The 14,677-nt window shown below is 40.3% G+C and overlaps 2 protein-coding genes across 10 annotated transcripts in view; one reads left to right on the plus strand and one right to left on the minus strand.

Moving 5' to 3' along the window:
- Positions 1–7,210, minus strand: part of micu3a (mitochondrial calcium uptake family, member 3a) — a 33,627-nt gene extending 26,417 nt beyond the window's left edge. For 8 of the 9 annotated variants that reach the window (XR_003935591.1, XR_003935594.1, XR_003935590.1 and 5 more), the window contains exons 1-2: positions 6,909–7,209; positions 779–926 (exon numbers count right to left, since the gene is read on the minus strand). Coding sequence is in view for 5 of the 9 variants with exons in the window: in XM_030136277.1 (XP_029992137.1) it covers positions 779–926; positions 6,909–7,178 (418 nt within the window). In the remaining 4 variants the exon portion in view is untranslated. Of the gene's footprint in view, positions 1–778; positions 927–6,908 lie in introns of all 9 variants that reach the window. The other variant, XR_003935589.1, reaches the window with a different exon arrangement.
- Positions 7,211–12,266: 5,056 nt separating this feature from the next.
- Positions 12,267–14,470, plus strand: LOC115426585 (fibroblast growth factor 9-like). Its single transcript, XM_030144687.1, has 3 exons — positions 12,267–12,755; positions 13,495–13,598; positions 13,766–14,470. The coding sequence occupies exons 1-3, from the start codon at positions 12,416–12,418 to the stop codon at positions 14,009–14,011; spliced, it is 690 nt and encodes a 229-aa protein (XP_030000547.1). The 5' UTR covers positions 12,267–12,415; the 3' UTR covers positions 14,012–14,470.
- The last annotated feature ends 207 nt before the right edge of the window (positions 14,471–14,677 follow it).

Raw genomic sequence — 14,677 nt, forward strand, 5'->3', positions numbered from 1 at the left:
GGATGTCGGCTGCTGAGAGGGTATGTGAGGCTGTATCGTATGTCAGTGAGCCAGGGTAGATGTAAACACACACATACAGGTGCACAGTTTGCACGCAATACAATTACATGCCCATTCAACAAGGCAAGACTGTGCAGCAAAGATTTTCTTAAAGTACTTGTCATATAGAAGAAAATTAGATTGATTTTCCAATTTAGATATTTACTGGTTAAGAGAAGGGGTAAACATAAGCCCATAGAATTTGCACAAGGGGATAAGTGCAAGTGTGTGTGTCTGTCTGACTAACATTAACCTCAGACTAAACAATAGCTGGCTGGCTGGCTGGCCAGGACTAATATTTTACAACTGGCAGGCAGGGAAAAGCAAAGATGTGTCCTGACCCACATTTATAGTGATTATAGCACGATGCAAGTTTCTAAAAAAAAAATGCCCACATTTACATGTGGTACACATCTTAGATTAGACTAAGAGATAGAATCAACTAATGTTTTAGGGATGTTTGTTTGAATGGTTGCCAAATTACACAAATACAAGTGCACCAGTTTTGATGAAAGGCATGGGCACAGAGCCTTATCTTGCAATGGTAGAAAAAAGTTCCAGCCTCTTTTTTTTCCTTTGTATGGATCTACTCCAAAATTTAGTGAGTTTATCCTTGACCCACGCCCTAAAATTATAACTAATCAAACTCATTCAAACCGATTATTATTCTTTCCTTTCCTTAGACATGATAGTGTGTGTCCCATGGTGTAAAAGCTGCTTTGTGAGTGTGGATACGTACTTCTTGGTTCACTCATGGTGACTGACTCGATGAAGTTCTGTGGAGTCATGTACAGTTGTCCTTCATACTCTACGGAACTGAACATGCGGAAACGATGCTCATGAGATGACATGTGCACATCTCCATCCTCAAAGTCAAATGAACGTGCCTGAAAATATAACAATAAAATACGAAACAAATAGTAGCTTACTCTGTATGATGCATTAAAGGGAACTTAATCATGTACCATACTATATTATCTACACCACTTTTACTGCTTTTATTGTATTTAGAGTATTTCTTGAGCAGAAGACAAAGAGAATATATATTGAGCATAATGCAACATACTACACTGTTGCACATAAAGTTGGAATAATTCTGTTTTCTGACATATTCCTCTTTTTATTTCTATTTATACACACCAGTAAAAACCTTTGAACAGGTGTAACAAATTACAAGCTGAGTCCTAATTACACTTTATCTATCATGAAAAAATCACATTGTCACAATCATTTCATGAGAAGGTAGAAATATTCTAATTCAACTTTATGGACAACTCTGTATGTAGTATGCTATACAATTATATAGCACAGGCAATAAAAAACGTAATAAAAAAAGCATTAGAACAAGGATTGGTGTAAAACATGGCTTTACCGTTTAACCAGAGGATCTAACTTTCAGAATAAAACACAACCTACACAAACACAGTCAGTTAATTTTCTACAGTGGTTAAAGTTTGTATGTGACAGCGAGGGAAGACTCTGCATCCCCTTATACAGACAGCAGTAGCTATATGCAGCGCTTCACTCCTTTTGAACCTTCATAATGAGGAAATCCATCTATTCTTGGCATCGACTCTCTCCATTTAGCTCAGAGATTATAAATAGAGTCTGCACCACTGGCGCAGTACAAAAACAGGGGAAGAGGACGTGCACACACATACACAAATACTTTGTCACTACTTTGTACTTGATTAGCATCCCTCTTTCTCTGTGAGGAGCCATGACTTCAACTTGATTAGCTGCAGTAGAGGAGAACAGATTGTGGTGCATGAAGCTGTGTAATTAGCAGAGAGGCTTTTTAAATCCAAACCTTTTTGGCTGCAGGGCCCAGTGCACTGAGGTTCCTGCTCAGCTCAGCTAACATGCTAATGAGCATACAGATTCATTCATAAAGCTTTGATGCTGCTTTCACCAAGGGAGCTTTTGAGGGCGTGAATAGGAGATGAGTACTTGGCTTTATAGGAATGCACTGTAATCAGCTGTAAGAGTGGAGGCGCCCCTGGCTTTGACACTCACTAATGAATGAAGTTCGCAAAGTTCTGCAAAGGCAGCTAGGTTCACATGCCATACTCCACAAAATGTTGTAAAAGAACTGTAAACTCCTAGAAAAAATAAGTTAAAGCCACTTATTAATAGTCTGATTCAGAAGAGCACATAAAGTTTTTCATTAGTGTCATCATGTAGCCAAAACTAAACCTGTTCCCATTGCCTTGTGTTGTGTTCTCCTGACTGCACAGCAACATGCCCCAGATTTTTTCCCTTTAGGCATCCCAGAGTTTTCCCTTGACACCTGCAGTTCTTCAGTCCACCTCAGTTTTCTCAAACTGTGCTATGCATTCCTATTGTGCTCAATTGGGACATTAGTTTGAGTTATCCCAGTTCTGGAATTGTAAATGAAGTGCAGTTTTTCCTTACTCAAGCTGACGGTCAAAGGACAGACGGTGTCATATACCGAACAGATTGTGAAGCCCCGTGAGGCAAATTACGGCTTGTGATATTGGGTATACAAATAAAATTGGCTTGACTACAATTTAGTCATGATCCCTGTAGATATCTGCTGTCTGATAATATTGTTCACCAGGTCCAGGTCAAGCACTGGGCTTCATACAGTTACAGATTTCCTGCTGTGATACAAATCTGATGCTATTACTAAAGACACCACCACATTCAAGTAGCTGTGACCAAACACACCCGAAAAAACAAATGGCATACGCTTCTTGAGTAACCAGTTTATCTGCAACAGCCACGTGCTATTTATTACATTGTTATGAACCACTTTTGGCCTATTTTTCAGAAGATACACAAGCAACTCAAGCAAGTACAGATCTCTGAACCTTTTGCCAACTTTAGTAAAATAGCTGATTTATTTAACATTGCATTGTTCTCTTCATTCTTAAGCCTGATTCAACCATGTACCTCTACAGAATCACAGATAACCATTTTTTTTCTTTTTCCAAAGGTCTAGCATATATATTAGGTCATATACAGTATATTAGAATAAATGTTGAGCTATTGGAGTGGGAGCTTTGGTTAACTCTCCAATCACATTGGCTAAACATCTTGTTATTTATTAGCTAACCTTTATGTCTGCTTGTGGGTGACCTTTAACTCCTCAACTGTCTATCAGCGTCACATCTCCCATTAGGTTATTTGATCAAGAGGACATCACCTTGCTCTGATGGATTATGCCTGCAGTTTTGGATGTTTTAATTCACTTAGTTCACATTTCAATATTTGGCAATATCAATGAATATTTTAAAGCATGCCTTAAGTTTATAAAATAACTTACTGATTGATGATGACTGTGTGTTGTATAACTGACTAATGTATTGAGCCCTAACAGGCCTACATAGAACCTACACTTAAAAACACTCTATGTATTGTCATAGATAGTACTTGTTGATATTCTAAATTAAAACACTATTTAGCATTCTGTTATCAATTTTTAAAATACTGTATGGCTTAAAAATAAGGGTACAAATCATGTACTTAGAGTTAAGATGATTTAATCCATAAACAAATGCATTAATGATGCGTCATAGATTCCTGTTATTCATCTTGAACTGATGATCAACTTACCGAGGCCAAGGAATGTTACTTCACAGCTCATGAATTATCTAGAAATATCTATTCCAGTATCAGAGAAATGTGAGATCCATCCATCCATCCATCCATCCATCTTCTACTATATATTTGGGTCTCAGCACATGGGCGGCTGCCATAGCAGCAAAGCCCCGACTTCTCTCTCCTGTGGGAGGACACCAAGGTGTTCCCAGGCCAGTCGAATGATAAAATCCCTCCAGCAAGTCCTGAGTCTGCCCTGTGGTCTCCTATCAGTTGGACATGCCTAAGACCCCTCACTAGGGAGGCATCCTGACCCAAACCACCTCAGCTGGCTCCTCTTGATGTGGAGATACACAGATAAATTGCTGCAGTGTTGGCAGTGATGCAGACACTGTACCAGTCTGTTGAGGTGAAGAGGGAGCTGAGGCAAAAAGCAAACCTCTCAAGTTACCAGTCAATCTACATTCCTACCCTTACATATGGTCATGAGCTGTGGGTAGTGACCAAAAGAATGAGACTGTGGATAAAAGCAGTGAAAATGTGTTTCCTCCACAGGGTGGCTGAGCTCTCTCTTAGAGCTTGGGGTGAGGAGTTCAACCATCCCAAGGGGTGCCACAGGCAAACCCAATGAACAGAAGAAAACTGAAAAAATAGAGGTCAGTCACATGAAGTCCTCTTCATTTCTGAAACACCTAATATTCCTGAATTTAACAAAGCTTTATGTGTTTTAGAATATTAAAACCAGCTGGTTCTTTTTACAGAGATATTGATCAAATGCATGGATTTACAATTAGTTAATAATTAACTAATGACAAGGACTGCAGATATGTGAAGATTAATAGGGTGTCTGGAGTCAGAGCTTTTATGCTTTGGAAAAGCTTACTTAAGGAAATTTACTAGAAAATTAACCGCCATTTTAAGTTCTCTTTCAAGACTTACTTTAACCATTTGGACTATAGTACATTTTAATAAACTCTTCATCTGTTACTTCTTTTGTTGCTCTTTTATCCATTATTTTATCTATTTTGCAATTTCAGTCACTGACTACGATTATGTACTTGATGTACCGTCTTGTAAAGCAATCATGTATGTCTGTCTATAACTCTACAGGATACTTCAACATGAAAATTTTACACAAGACAGCTCTTTACCGCATCTCTGTTCAAGATTTGGAAGTGGAGTCTGGAATGTTAAATGGGATTCTTCACAAACAGAACATCTGGTGCTTAATATTATGATGCTTTTTTTTATCAGAAATGAAAGCAGTTATTACTCAGAAAAACAATCGCACACATGTTGTCTGTGTAGGTTCTCCTTTGCCCAGGTCATCATTCTTTTTGGTAGTTCTTCTTGGTTCAACAGGACTGGTTTAGCTCTTTTGAAAACGTTTCGTCTCTCATCCAAGAGACTTCTTCACTTCTAATAACTGGTGGGGGAAACTGGATTTATAAACCTGCAGGGGGAGTGGTCTGTGTGAGTGTTAATCTCAATTTAAGTGTTAGGATTGTAAGGGGGGGTGTCCCTGGGAGTAGGGTCCTTAGTATATGCAAAACATGTTGCATGACAATATCAATCAGCATTGGCAATTTCCTGCTAATCCAGAAGATTCTTTAATTCTTAAATCTGTCAGATTTGATCAGTGTTCATTATTAGTCTAATAATATTTGTCAGCATTGACAATGAAATCACATGCACCAAGAGTGGTTTTGAAACAACTGGTGATCAGCTGACAAGAGTCCAAATGCTGGGAGTGTGTTTTAAGGCTTTAGGAAATTATTTCTCTCTACAAATATTTCTTGTATGTTGTAAAGGGAGGAGGGTCTAGCCTAAATATTGTTTATTCTTGTCTGTTAGGCACTTTGTTACTGTGCTACATAAAAATTAATAAAGTTGTTTTTATTATAATATTATGTACAGTTTTCAGATCATTTTGGTGCCTTTTCTTTATCATTCAACAACACATAAATATGTGCCTCAGATATAATTTTATTTCTTTCATTAATTAAATCTTATTTCTCTTATGAAGAGACTGAACAGATGCATGAAGCAGAGCTGAACATTTGTGGAATTCAGCGAATTCAAGTACAAATCAGTTCATGTATGAAGAAACCATGAAGTAACATTCCTTAACTGATGTTACAGTGTTTGATCGGTAATCAAATAAAACCACTGTGAGTTCATCTTTAGTTCATGGTGAGGGACAGGAACTCATGATGCATTGTGTATTAGTAAAGGCTTTTAAATAATAATTAGCAAGATGTTAGTTAAGCAAGAGGCATATATGATTTATAGCCTTATTGTAAAGTTTTGCCATTACCATTATCTTCTATTCATGAATTCTTTATTCCAAGGATGTTCTTGAACTAGGGGTGAGGCTAAGAAGCTTTCTTAGTGACTAATGAGGTTTTTAAGGACTGATTTTTGGTTTATTTCTTGTCAAGTAATTGTTAATTGCATAATCTTTCAGAACAGCTCCTCCTAATAGCTGCCTGAGAATTAATTCATCACAAAGAAACAGTTATGTTCCCTTCCATCCATCCATCCATTCATCAAGGCCTCATTTCAATCCAGCCTAACAAACAAAACAAAATACAACAAAGATAATAATTCAATAAAAATAACTGTCAAGTCAGTAAAATGACATAACCTTAATAATAATTGCAGTATAATTAGAATGTAGGAGTAGACTTGCAATGTATTTGAACTAAAAATGGAAAATGCACTAAAGATTAAAAAAAAAAAAAAAAAAAAAAAAAGATGTGTTTAAATTATAGGCTAGGTACAATGTGTTTCAAGTTACAGATGCACACACTGTAAATAAAACTTTCTCAGTCTCAGTTAGAAACAGCTGGACTTTGCAACAACTGAACTCTGAGTAAAGTGAGAGAAGAGGTGAAAGCATAAGTGACAGTAACATCCTCAGTGTTGTCATTTCAGCACCAGCTCGAGCGGAGAGCGCCATTATTGCATCTGCGCACGCACATCGTTTTGCAGCCAAACAGTGATCCAACTGTTTCCACTGGGCGTGCTGCTGGGAATGAATGACACAGTTTATCCACCCAGGAGGAAAACATAAACTGCCAGCTAGACCGCTCCAGACAGGCCCGTCTATCTGACTGTGAGTGTGTGTGTGTGTGTTTTATCTTTAGGAAACGCGATGGGAATACTCATTTCCCGGTGGTCGTTTGTGTTTTTTTTTTTTTTTCTTCCCCCTCAAATGCGAGGCCTTTATGTCAACATTAGGGAAAACTACAACTAAGCTGCGTGCTACTATGGCTTTATGGACAGCTTAGTCTGCCTCCTACCTTCTCTTTGGCTTCCACAGTTGGGATGGACGGCAGGAGTCCGCGGCCGCTGATGCTGTGTCTCCCCATCCTCTTCCTGCCTCTGCCGCTCGTCATTTCGTTGTAGAAGTAAACCGCCACGGCGCCTCCCGTCGCCAAACACACTCCTACAGCTAGACCCCTCCGTGCCCCTCCACCACTGACACTCTGACCACGGACTAGCTCGATTTTCGCCGCCGACCAGAGGTTTATCTTACCAGCCAGCGATGCCACTCTGCGAAAGGCGGCCATTGCTGCTGCTGCTGCTGCTGCTGCTGCGATTAGAAGTTTACAAGCAGCACAAAACTATCGCGTGTGTCCGTTTTATCGCGAGATGTGAACGCGTCCTGATGATGATGCTGGGAGCAAAGTCCCATGAGTGGGATTTGATGCTTCAGAAGAAAGTTAGTGATTAATTCGCAGTTTTGTATAAACAGAAACGTGGACGAATATAAACAAGTGTGAACTGATGTAACCTATTGTTTTGAACATTTAACCCGCAGGAGTCAGTTCAAATAATGCAACAATAGTGCGTGAGTGTCAACTACACTGTGGCCCATAAAGTTGGAATAAAGTATTTTCTTCCCCTTCTCCTGAAGTGATTGTAACAATGTGATTTATTCTTGATAGTTAAAGTGTAGCTGAGACTCTATATGTAACTATTGCACCTGGTCAAAGATAATTACAGGGTGGGGAAGCAAAATTTACAATATTTTGAGGCAGGGATTGAAAGACAGTGTATGACCAATTAGTTTATTGAAAGTCATGAGAATTTATTTGCCACAAGAAAATTTACATCATAGAAAATGTTTTTATTCTATGTGTCCTCCTTCTTTCTCAATAACTGCCTTCACATGCTTCCTGAAACTTGTGCAAGTGTTCCTCAAATATTTGGGTGACAACTTCTCCCATTCTTCTTTAATAGTATCTTCCAGACTTTATCGTAATAGTTTTGCTCATAGTCATTCTCTTCTTTACATTATAAACAGTCTTTATGGACACTCCAACTATTTTTGAAATCTCCTTTGGTGTGACGAGTGCATTCAGCAAATCACACACTCTTTGATGTTTGCTTTCCTGATTACTCATATGGGCAAAAGTTTCTGAAAAGGTATGGATAATAGTGTTAGGTATGATTATGACATCAATATATGTTTGGTTTCAAAACAATTGACGTAGTGCCTGCTGAGAAAAAACAACTAAATGTTCATTGTAAATTTTGCTTCCCCACCCTGTACTGATGTGTATAAATAGGAATAAAAAGAAGAACGTGTATGAAAACAAAATTATTCCAACTTAATTGGCAAAGGTATAACACTCTGGCTCTTTAATGTAAGCTAAAACAAACTAAATAGAATAAAATAAAATACATAGACCTCTGCTTACCAGGACCGACAGTCCTTCTCATTCAATTCACCTGATTTACATAACATCATGGGGTGGGGGTGGGGATTTGGGGGTAATTTTTTGGCTTTATTCATAGGGCACAGCTGATGAGAGAATAGAGACCAGACCAGGAAAAAAAATGCTTGATCCATTCCAAGAAGGCTTAATTCCTAATCTAACTGAGCAGCATTGGATGAACCATTATGTTCTTAAGCCAACCCCTTTATTTATTCGTTTATTTATTTACAATATGATTGTGTACCAAGCTGCATTTTCGACAGATTTTTTTATTTGGGCTACAATCTTATAAATCTACAAAAGGTTTCATTATACAGTGGACAATAAAGAATCTATTTTGCCAACTCAAGACAAGAGAGACATGGCTCTGAAACTAACTGCATAGAGTCACACACAGCAAAATCCTACAAAGCCTACAGCTATTGCTCAGTAGTTTCTCACTTGAAACTAGTCAGCAAACCACTCATATGTTAATCAGTTTATCTCACCATCAATTGAAAGTATTATTAGAGTCAGCATGTTGGAAATTATAAGAGGCTAATGCTATCAACGCTCAGTGATCGGTCTCATTTTGAAGGTCAGTGTTGTATTAACTTTCCAGGGGAAGTTTAAGATCAAAGCAGTCAATGGAGAGCAGATATCAAACAAATATCAAAGATGAAGCCTCTATTTAAGTCTTTGCATAAGGCTAATGTTAACCTGATGGGACTTTTCTGATGACTTTGAAGCTGAGAGAATAAAGGGGAGAAGTCTAATAGTTCAACAGATGTCACCTGTTCACACATGAAGCACGGTGGATGACTCTAACCTGTAAGCTCCATTTACACTTGAAAACACATCAAACAATGACTGTCAAACTTCTTGGTTGAAAACACTTTTGAAAGTCTGAAATACAGCTATTAAAAATGTTTAAAATGTTTGATTTCTACTTTGCTCATTAGAGACTCTGTGTAAGCCTATGATAGGGTTAATCCTAATAATAGCTGACTAATTAGTTGACGAGTGGGGATTGAGATGTTCAGTTCAAAATAACAAAAAGAAGGGGAAAATGGGATCTTCTGATGAATTTGCTAAATTATAACATCTAGTTTACTACTTAGCGATCAAAATTGCTGTAAATCCCTGTTCAAAATGAGCCCATCTAAAAGAAATACTTTCACTCACTTGTCACAAGACACACCTGTTCAGACTCGCTTTTAACCCTTAGCACTGAGACACTCTTAGATTTTAAATCTGTGGGGTTTTTTTTTATCTCTCTCTGTTGTGTGTTATTGTTTTATGCACTTCTATAGTATTTAATTAAACGGTTGTCTTATAATTTCATCATGTTTTTAGCTGTAAAGCACTTTGGTCTTCTTTGTGTTGTAGTAAAGTGCTATATAAATAAACTTTGATTGATTGTCAGTTTGCCTAATGACAGCAAAAAGGCTTTACTTGAGAATAAACATCTAAGTGAAATTTCAAATCCTAGGAAACATGAAGTCTTCTTTTTAACATAGAACCTCTGGACCCAGGTTGTGCAGACCCTTTGAGTTCCCCAGGCCCCAGTTTGGAAACCACTTGCATTAATAACCTCTAGGCTACTTATTCAGTTATTCCATTACCCAGGCATTCGATTAGGTTGTAATTTCTTTGTGGTGTGTGTGGGTGTGTGGGTGAGGGGTGGGGGTGGGGGGTATAACCCTGGGGGCCTCCTCCTCCTCCTTCTCCTTGACTACTATATGGTGGCTTCATGGTTGACCTCCCTCTCTATTTCATGTCACACTCAGAAGTAGGCTGAACCTAGAAATTATATTTCACTGCAAACCATGTGACCAACTGTTTACTCCTGCAGCAGTGGGTCTAAGTGTGCGTGGAAATGTGGCATTGTGGCTGTCATCTTCACAGTGGCCGGATCAATATCCAATATTTCAAGATCTGATCAGCCTGTAGGCGATTCCAATCGATTCTGTCTCCTTTATAAAAGTTATTTTTTGCTGGCCATAAATAACAATGAACCGAGGGAAGCTCCTGAGTCACACACATGATACACACATATATCTATAAGACACAGGCTACACACCTTTACAGACAGAACAACAGGCTTCTGGCGTTTTGTCATCCTGTATAAATCGACATAACTGCAAAATGACCTGCTTATAGCCATAACACACGCGCGCCTGCACATGCGCTCTCACGCACACCTCTGCTCCTTCAAGTCATTTATCAACGCGATTCCCAAGGGAGGGGGCAGCTGTGAGTGCGCGTGTCGTGGTGTGTGCAAGCGCGTGTCTGTGGTGGCCAAAATCAATGCCATATAATACTGGTTCTTCCTTGTACTGCCTATTTGGATGGAAAAAAAGGTCTAAACATTAAAACTGCAGGTTAACACCATTACCACAGGAAAAAAAAATATTTATTGTATAGCCCTTGATTTTGCGTCAGAGCTTTGTCACACTATAAGAAGCCAATATTTCATTAAATTCACAGTTCACATGTTTGGTGTGAATAAATAAAGGAGATGACTGTAAGGCCTGCAACCATTGTGAACAGGAAAACTTTATTCCAAGTGGGTTTTCTATAGGATACACAAATACATCACTTTACTTGGGTCAGTTGTGTTAATATGCTGATTTGTTGTTTACCTGAAGAATGATCTACTTTTATTTTCTGAAGTTCTCCAGAAGTGTCGAGTGTCAGGGTATTTTTGGAGTCCGCAGTTCAAACAGGTATATTCCCTTCTTAAGGTTGTTATTCCCTGATCCCCTTACAAGATCCCTCCACTTTGAAGCCTCTGTGTCTTTGATTCGTCTTTTAAGACCACAATTAAGGATATATGGGCTCTTGTGCTGTTCAAAGCGCGTTGAAAAGATCAATGAAGGGATTGACAGTCAAGTGATGTCGTTTGCACAGGTGTGTGTGTATGCGTGTACGCGCGCGCCTCTGTGTGTGCGTTATATTTGTGTCTATGCGGGTGCTGTAAAAGTGCGGCTGGGTTACATAAAACAGGGGCAATAAATCAACAACCGAGTGCGAAAATTACGCAAATGGGGGCTTTCCTTCCCTCTCAGTCCGCACCTGAGTCATTTCGAAATGGGGGCGTGGGGTTGTAAAGCGTTTAGGATAATGGCGATCTGACTTTCATGCTGTTTGACATATATTCTGCATACACTCACACTGCCTCTCGCTTTATGTCACACACACAAGTTGCGTGGAGGCTCCCTGCGCAAACACAGTTTAAACAGGCGGACATTCACGCTGTTGAAGTGCCCATGAGCAATCAATCACTGCCTCCGTGTAGCTTCACAGAAAAGGAGAGGAAGCCAGTGAAATGAATCCAGCCAGGGTCATTTTTTTTTTATTAGGAGTTTTTAATTTCCTTTCCAAGTCCCTGCGCTCTTTCTGTCTTTCTTTCTGTCTCTCCAGCGAAACTGAACATCAAAGGTGAGACAGAAGAGGAAGAGCAGAGGGATGAAGAGGCTCTGTTTCAAACGGGGACAGAAATGAGCCATAAAGGGAGGAGATCCAGGCTCATTTGCATAAAAAGGCAAGTCGGGGTGAATTTCTGTATTGCGTTGTGTATACGAGCAGGCTACCCTCACTGTACTACTGAGGGAGGTGAGAGAGCAGGGTTTTACAGACAGAAAGGGTAGAAGTGAATGAAGGATGTGACATAGATTAGAGAGAGAGAGAGAGAGAGAGAGAGAGAGAGAGAGAGAGAGAGAGAGAGAGAGAGAGAGAGAGAGAGAGAGAGAGGAAAACCCTGATGTGCACCGGAGCAAAGGGGAGTATCCCGAGCAGAAGAGGGGAAAGAGGGAGCGGACAGAGGAGAGAGGGATAAATAGCAGAAGACAAGAAGAGGAACGGACACGCACTGCTGCAACAGCGGATCCGGCTCACTTCCCCATACCGCGGGACTTCATCTTAATTAGATGACAGTCTAATTAACGGTGCCGACTGCGCCAAAACGCGCGCTCATTGGAGGGGGGATTTTCTGCGTCCGCACGTCCAACTTTTCTTTCCCCCTCCGCTTTATATGCTCGGACCCTCGCCTTCCTTTCTCATCATTCGGATCTCCGTGAGCCGGTTCGGGTGTCTGATCTGTGATGGGGGCAGCGGCTGAGGTTGGGAGCTTCGCCAACGTATTTCTGGACAGCTTTGGCCCCGCGGGCGCTGCTTCGGCTCCCGTTGGTTCTCATTTCGTTCTTACCCCAGCCGGTGCGGTGGACTTCAACTCGGTTTCCGGACTGATGATGGGGGTACAGGGGCAGCAGCAGCAGCAGGAGCACCTGGTGTCCGCGGAGAGGCTGTCCCGGAGCCTGGCGGATCTCAGCCATCTGAAGGGGATTCTGAGGAGGAGGCAACTGTACTGCAGAACCGGCTTCCACCTGGAGATCCATCCCGATGGAACCGTGCAGGGCACAAGAAAGGATCACAGCAGATTCGGTACACTTCCTTTTTTTTTTTTATCAAGTACTGGATGTTGGAGTAGTAGTAATACGCCAGTGATGAGTCTATATTCGCTATATCTTAAGGAATCAGCAAATTGGAGGGACATAGCTGCATCACATCCACCCACTGAGTACTTTATGTAATCATATAACATATTCACATCACATTAAAATAAAAATCCTGCAGCACTGACTCTGTTCAGCATGTTGATGTGGGACTAAACTGTAGCCTGCATGGTTCAACCAGTTTTTAGTAGATGCTGTTACAAGTGAAAGAATGTTGTTTTCAAGACAAAATAAGGCTTCCAGGTGGAGCAGTTCATGTTTGCACATTTCTATCACATTTCCTCTTAGAGATTAGATTAGAAGCTTTTCTATACTTAAGTAGGAGATCAAAAGTAGACCGCTCAGAGATTTCTTTGACTGTGGTTGTACTTATTCAGACTTGAATGGATATTCCAGGCACCTTTGCTTGCCTGCCAGTGAGCTAATGTTGGCCAGTTGTTAGTCTTCTTCAGATTTATAGCATATGCTGGGATATGGGATATTCTAACCCCTCACTTTAACAGGATGAATACTGTGTCCAGAACATAAACAATGCTATTTAGATTTTAATTTTAATGAGCTTTGTGTAGTTGTAAGTGGATATGCTCTTGTTGCGACAGAATGAATGAATATGCGTGAGTAGCTTTGAATATAAGCCAAATAAATGTAATATATGTTTGTGTGTACAGGTATTTTGGAATTTATCAGTCTAGCTGTGGGACTGGTCAGCATCAGAGGAGTAGACAGTGGACTCTACCTCGCCATGAACAGCAAAGGAGAACTGTACGGTTCGGTGAGTACACACTCTGTTGAACATGCTCTAAATGTCTTCACACAGGTTTCAAACTACACTATAAACAGAACAGATGTATCAAATGTGAAACCTGCTGCCAACAGGTGGCACATTTTGCAGCACAAAACTCACTTTTCCTCCTTTGCTGCTTGTTTGTCTTTCTGCAGGAGAAGCTGTCTGCGGAGTGTGTTTTCAGGGAGCAATTTGAAGAAAACTGGTACAACACCTACTCCTCAAATATCTACCGGCATGGAGAAAAAGGTGCCTTTTACTTTGTCGCTCTTAACAAAGACGGGACATCTCGAGATGGAACAAGGTCAAGACGACATCAGAGGTTCACTCACTTCCTTCCGAGGCCAGTAGACCCAGACAGGGTCCCGGAGCTATACAGGGACATATTGGGCCAGAGCTGAGAATGACAGGGTCTAATTTGTACCCTGCAAAATCAGTTTGAGCTGAAAATGAAGCAAAGGGCACCAAATCATGACCCTGTGTTGAAGGACATGGAAGAACTTGTTGATCTGGACAAACCAGGATTATATAGTGCACTAGATCCACAGCCCCACTGCTGACATGGAGGATGGAACCAGAGCTTCTCTGAATATCACTGGCCGGGGAGCCTGGTGACCTCACATCACCAGGGATCTTTAGTGGAGGAGAGGAGACAGCAACTACTCTGGGCTCAAATAGTGCTACTCCGTTATCCTATGTATTGGCCTATGCAGAGGTCCCGGTGGCCAAACAGATGCTTTTATGGATTTCTTTTGAGTTACCACTAATAAAAAATCCAACAACTCCTTAGTCCAAAACTGCATGTTCAAAGCGACAAAGGTTTGGACCCGATAGTTGAGATTAAAAACCAGCTGCTTGATCTTTACTGCTGTGGCTGTTTTTGTCACTTCCACTGTTTTTAGTTGTGTGTTTTTTTTTGTTTTTGTTTTGTTTTTAATTTTGTTCTATACACTGCTGTGGCTGCTATTTTAACAGTTTCTTAAAATGCATAATCCACCATACAGTGTGGCTGGTTTACACAAAAAATTAGTTTCATGCACTGGAAAGCAGCCATGTTTGCTGTGGGA

The sequence above is a fragment of the Sphaeramia orbicularis genome, chromosome 1 (assembly GCF_902148855.1).
Source record: "Sphaeramia orbicularis chromosome 1, fSphaOr1.1, whole genome shotgun sequence".
Lineage (NCBI taxonomy): Eukaryota > Metazoa > Chordata > Actinopteri > Kurtiformes > Apogonidae > Sphaeramia > Sphaeramia orbicularis.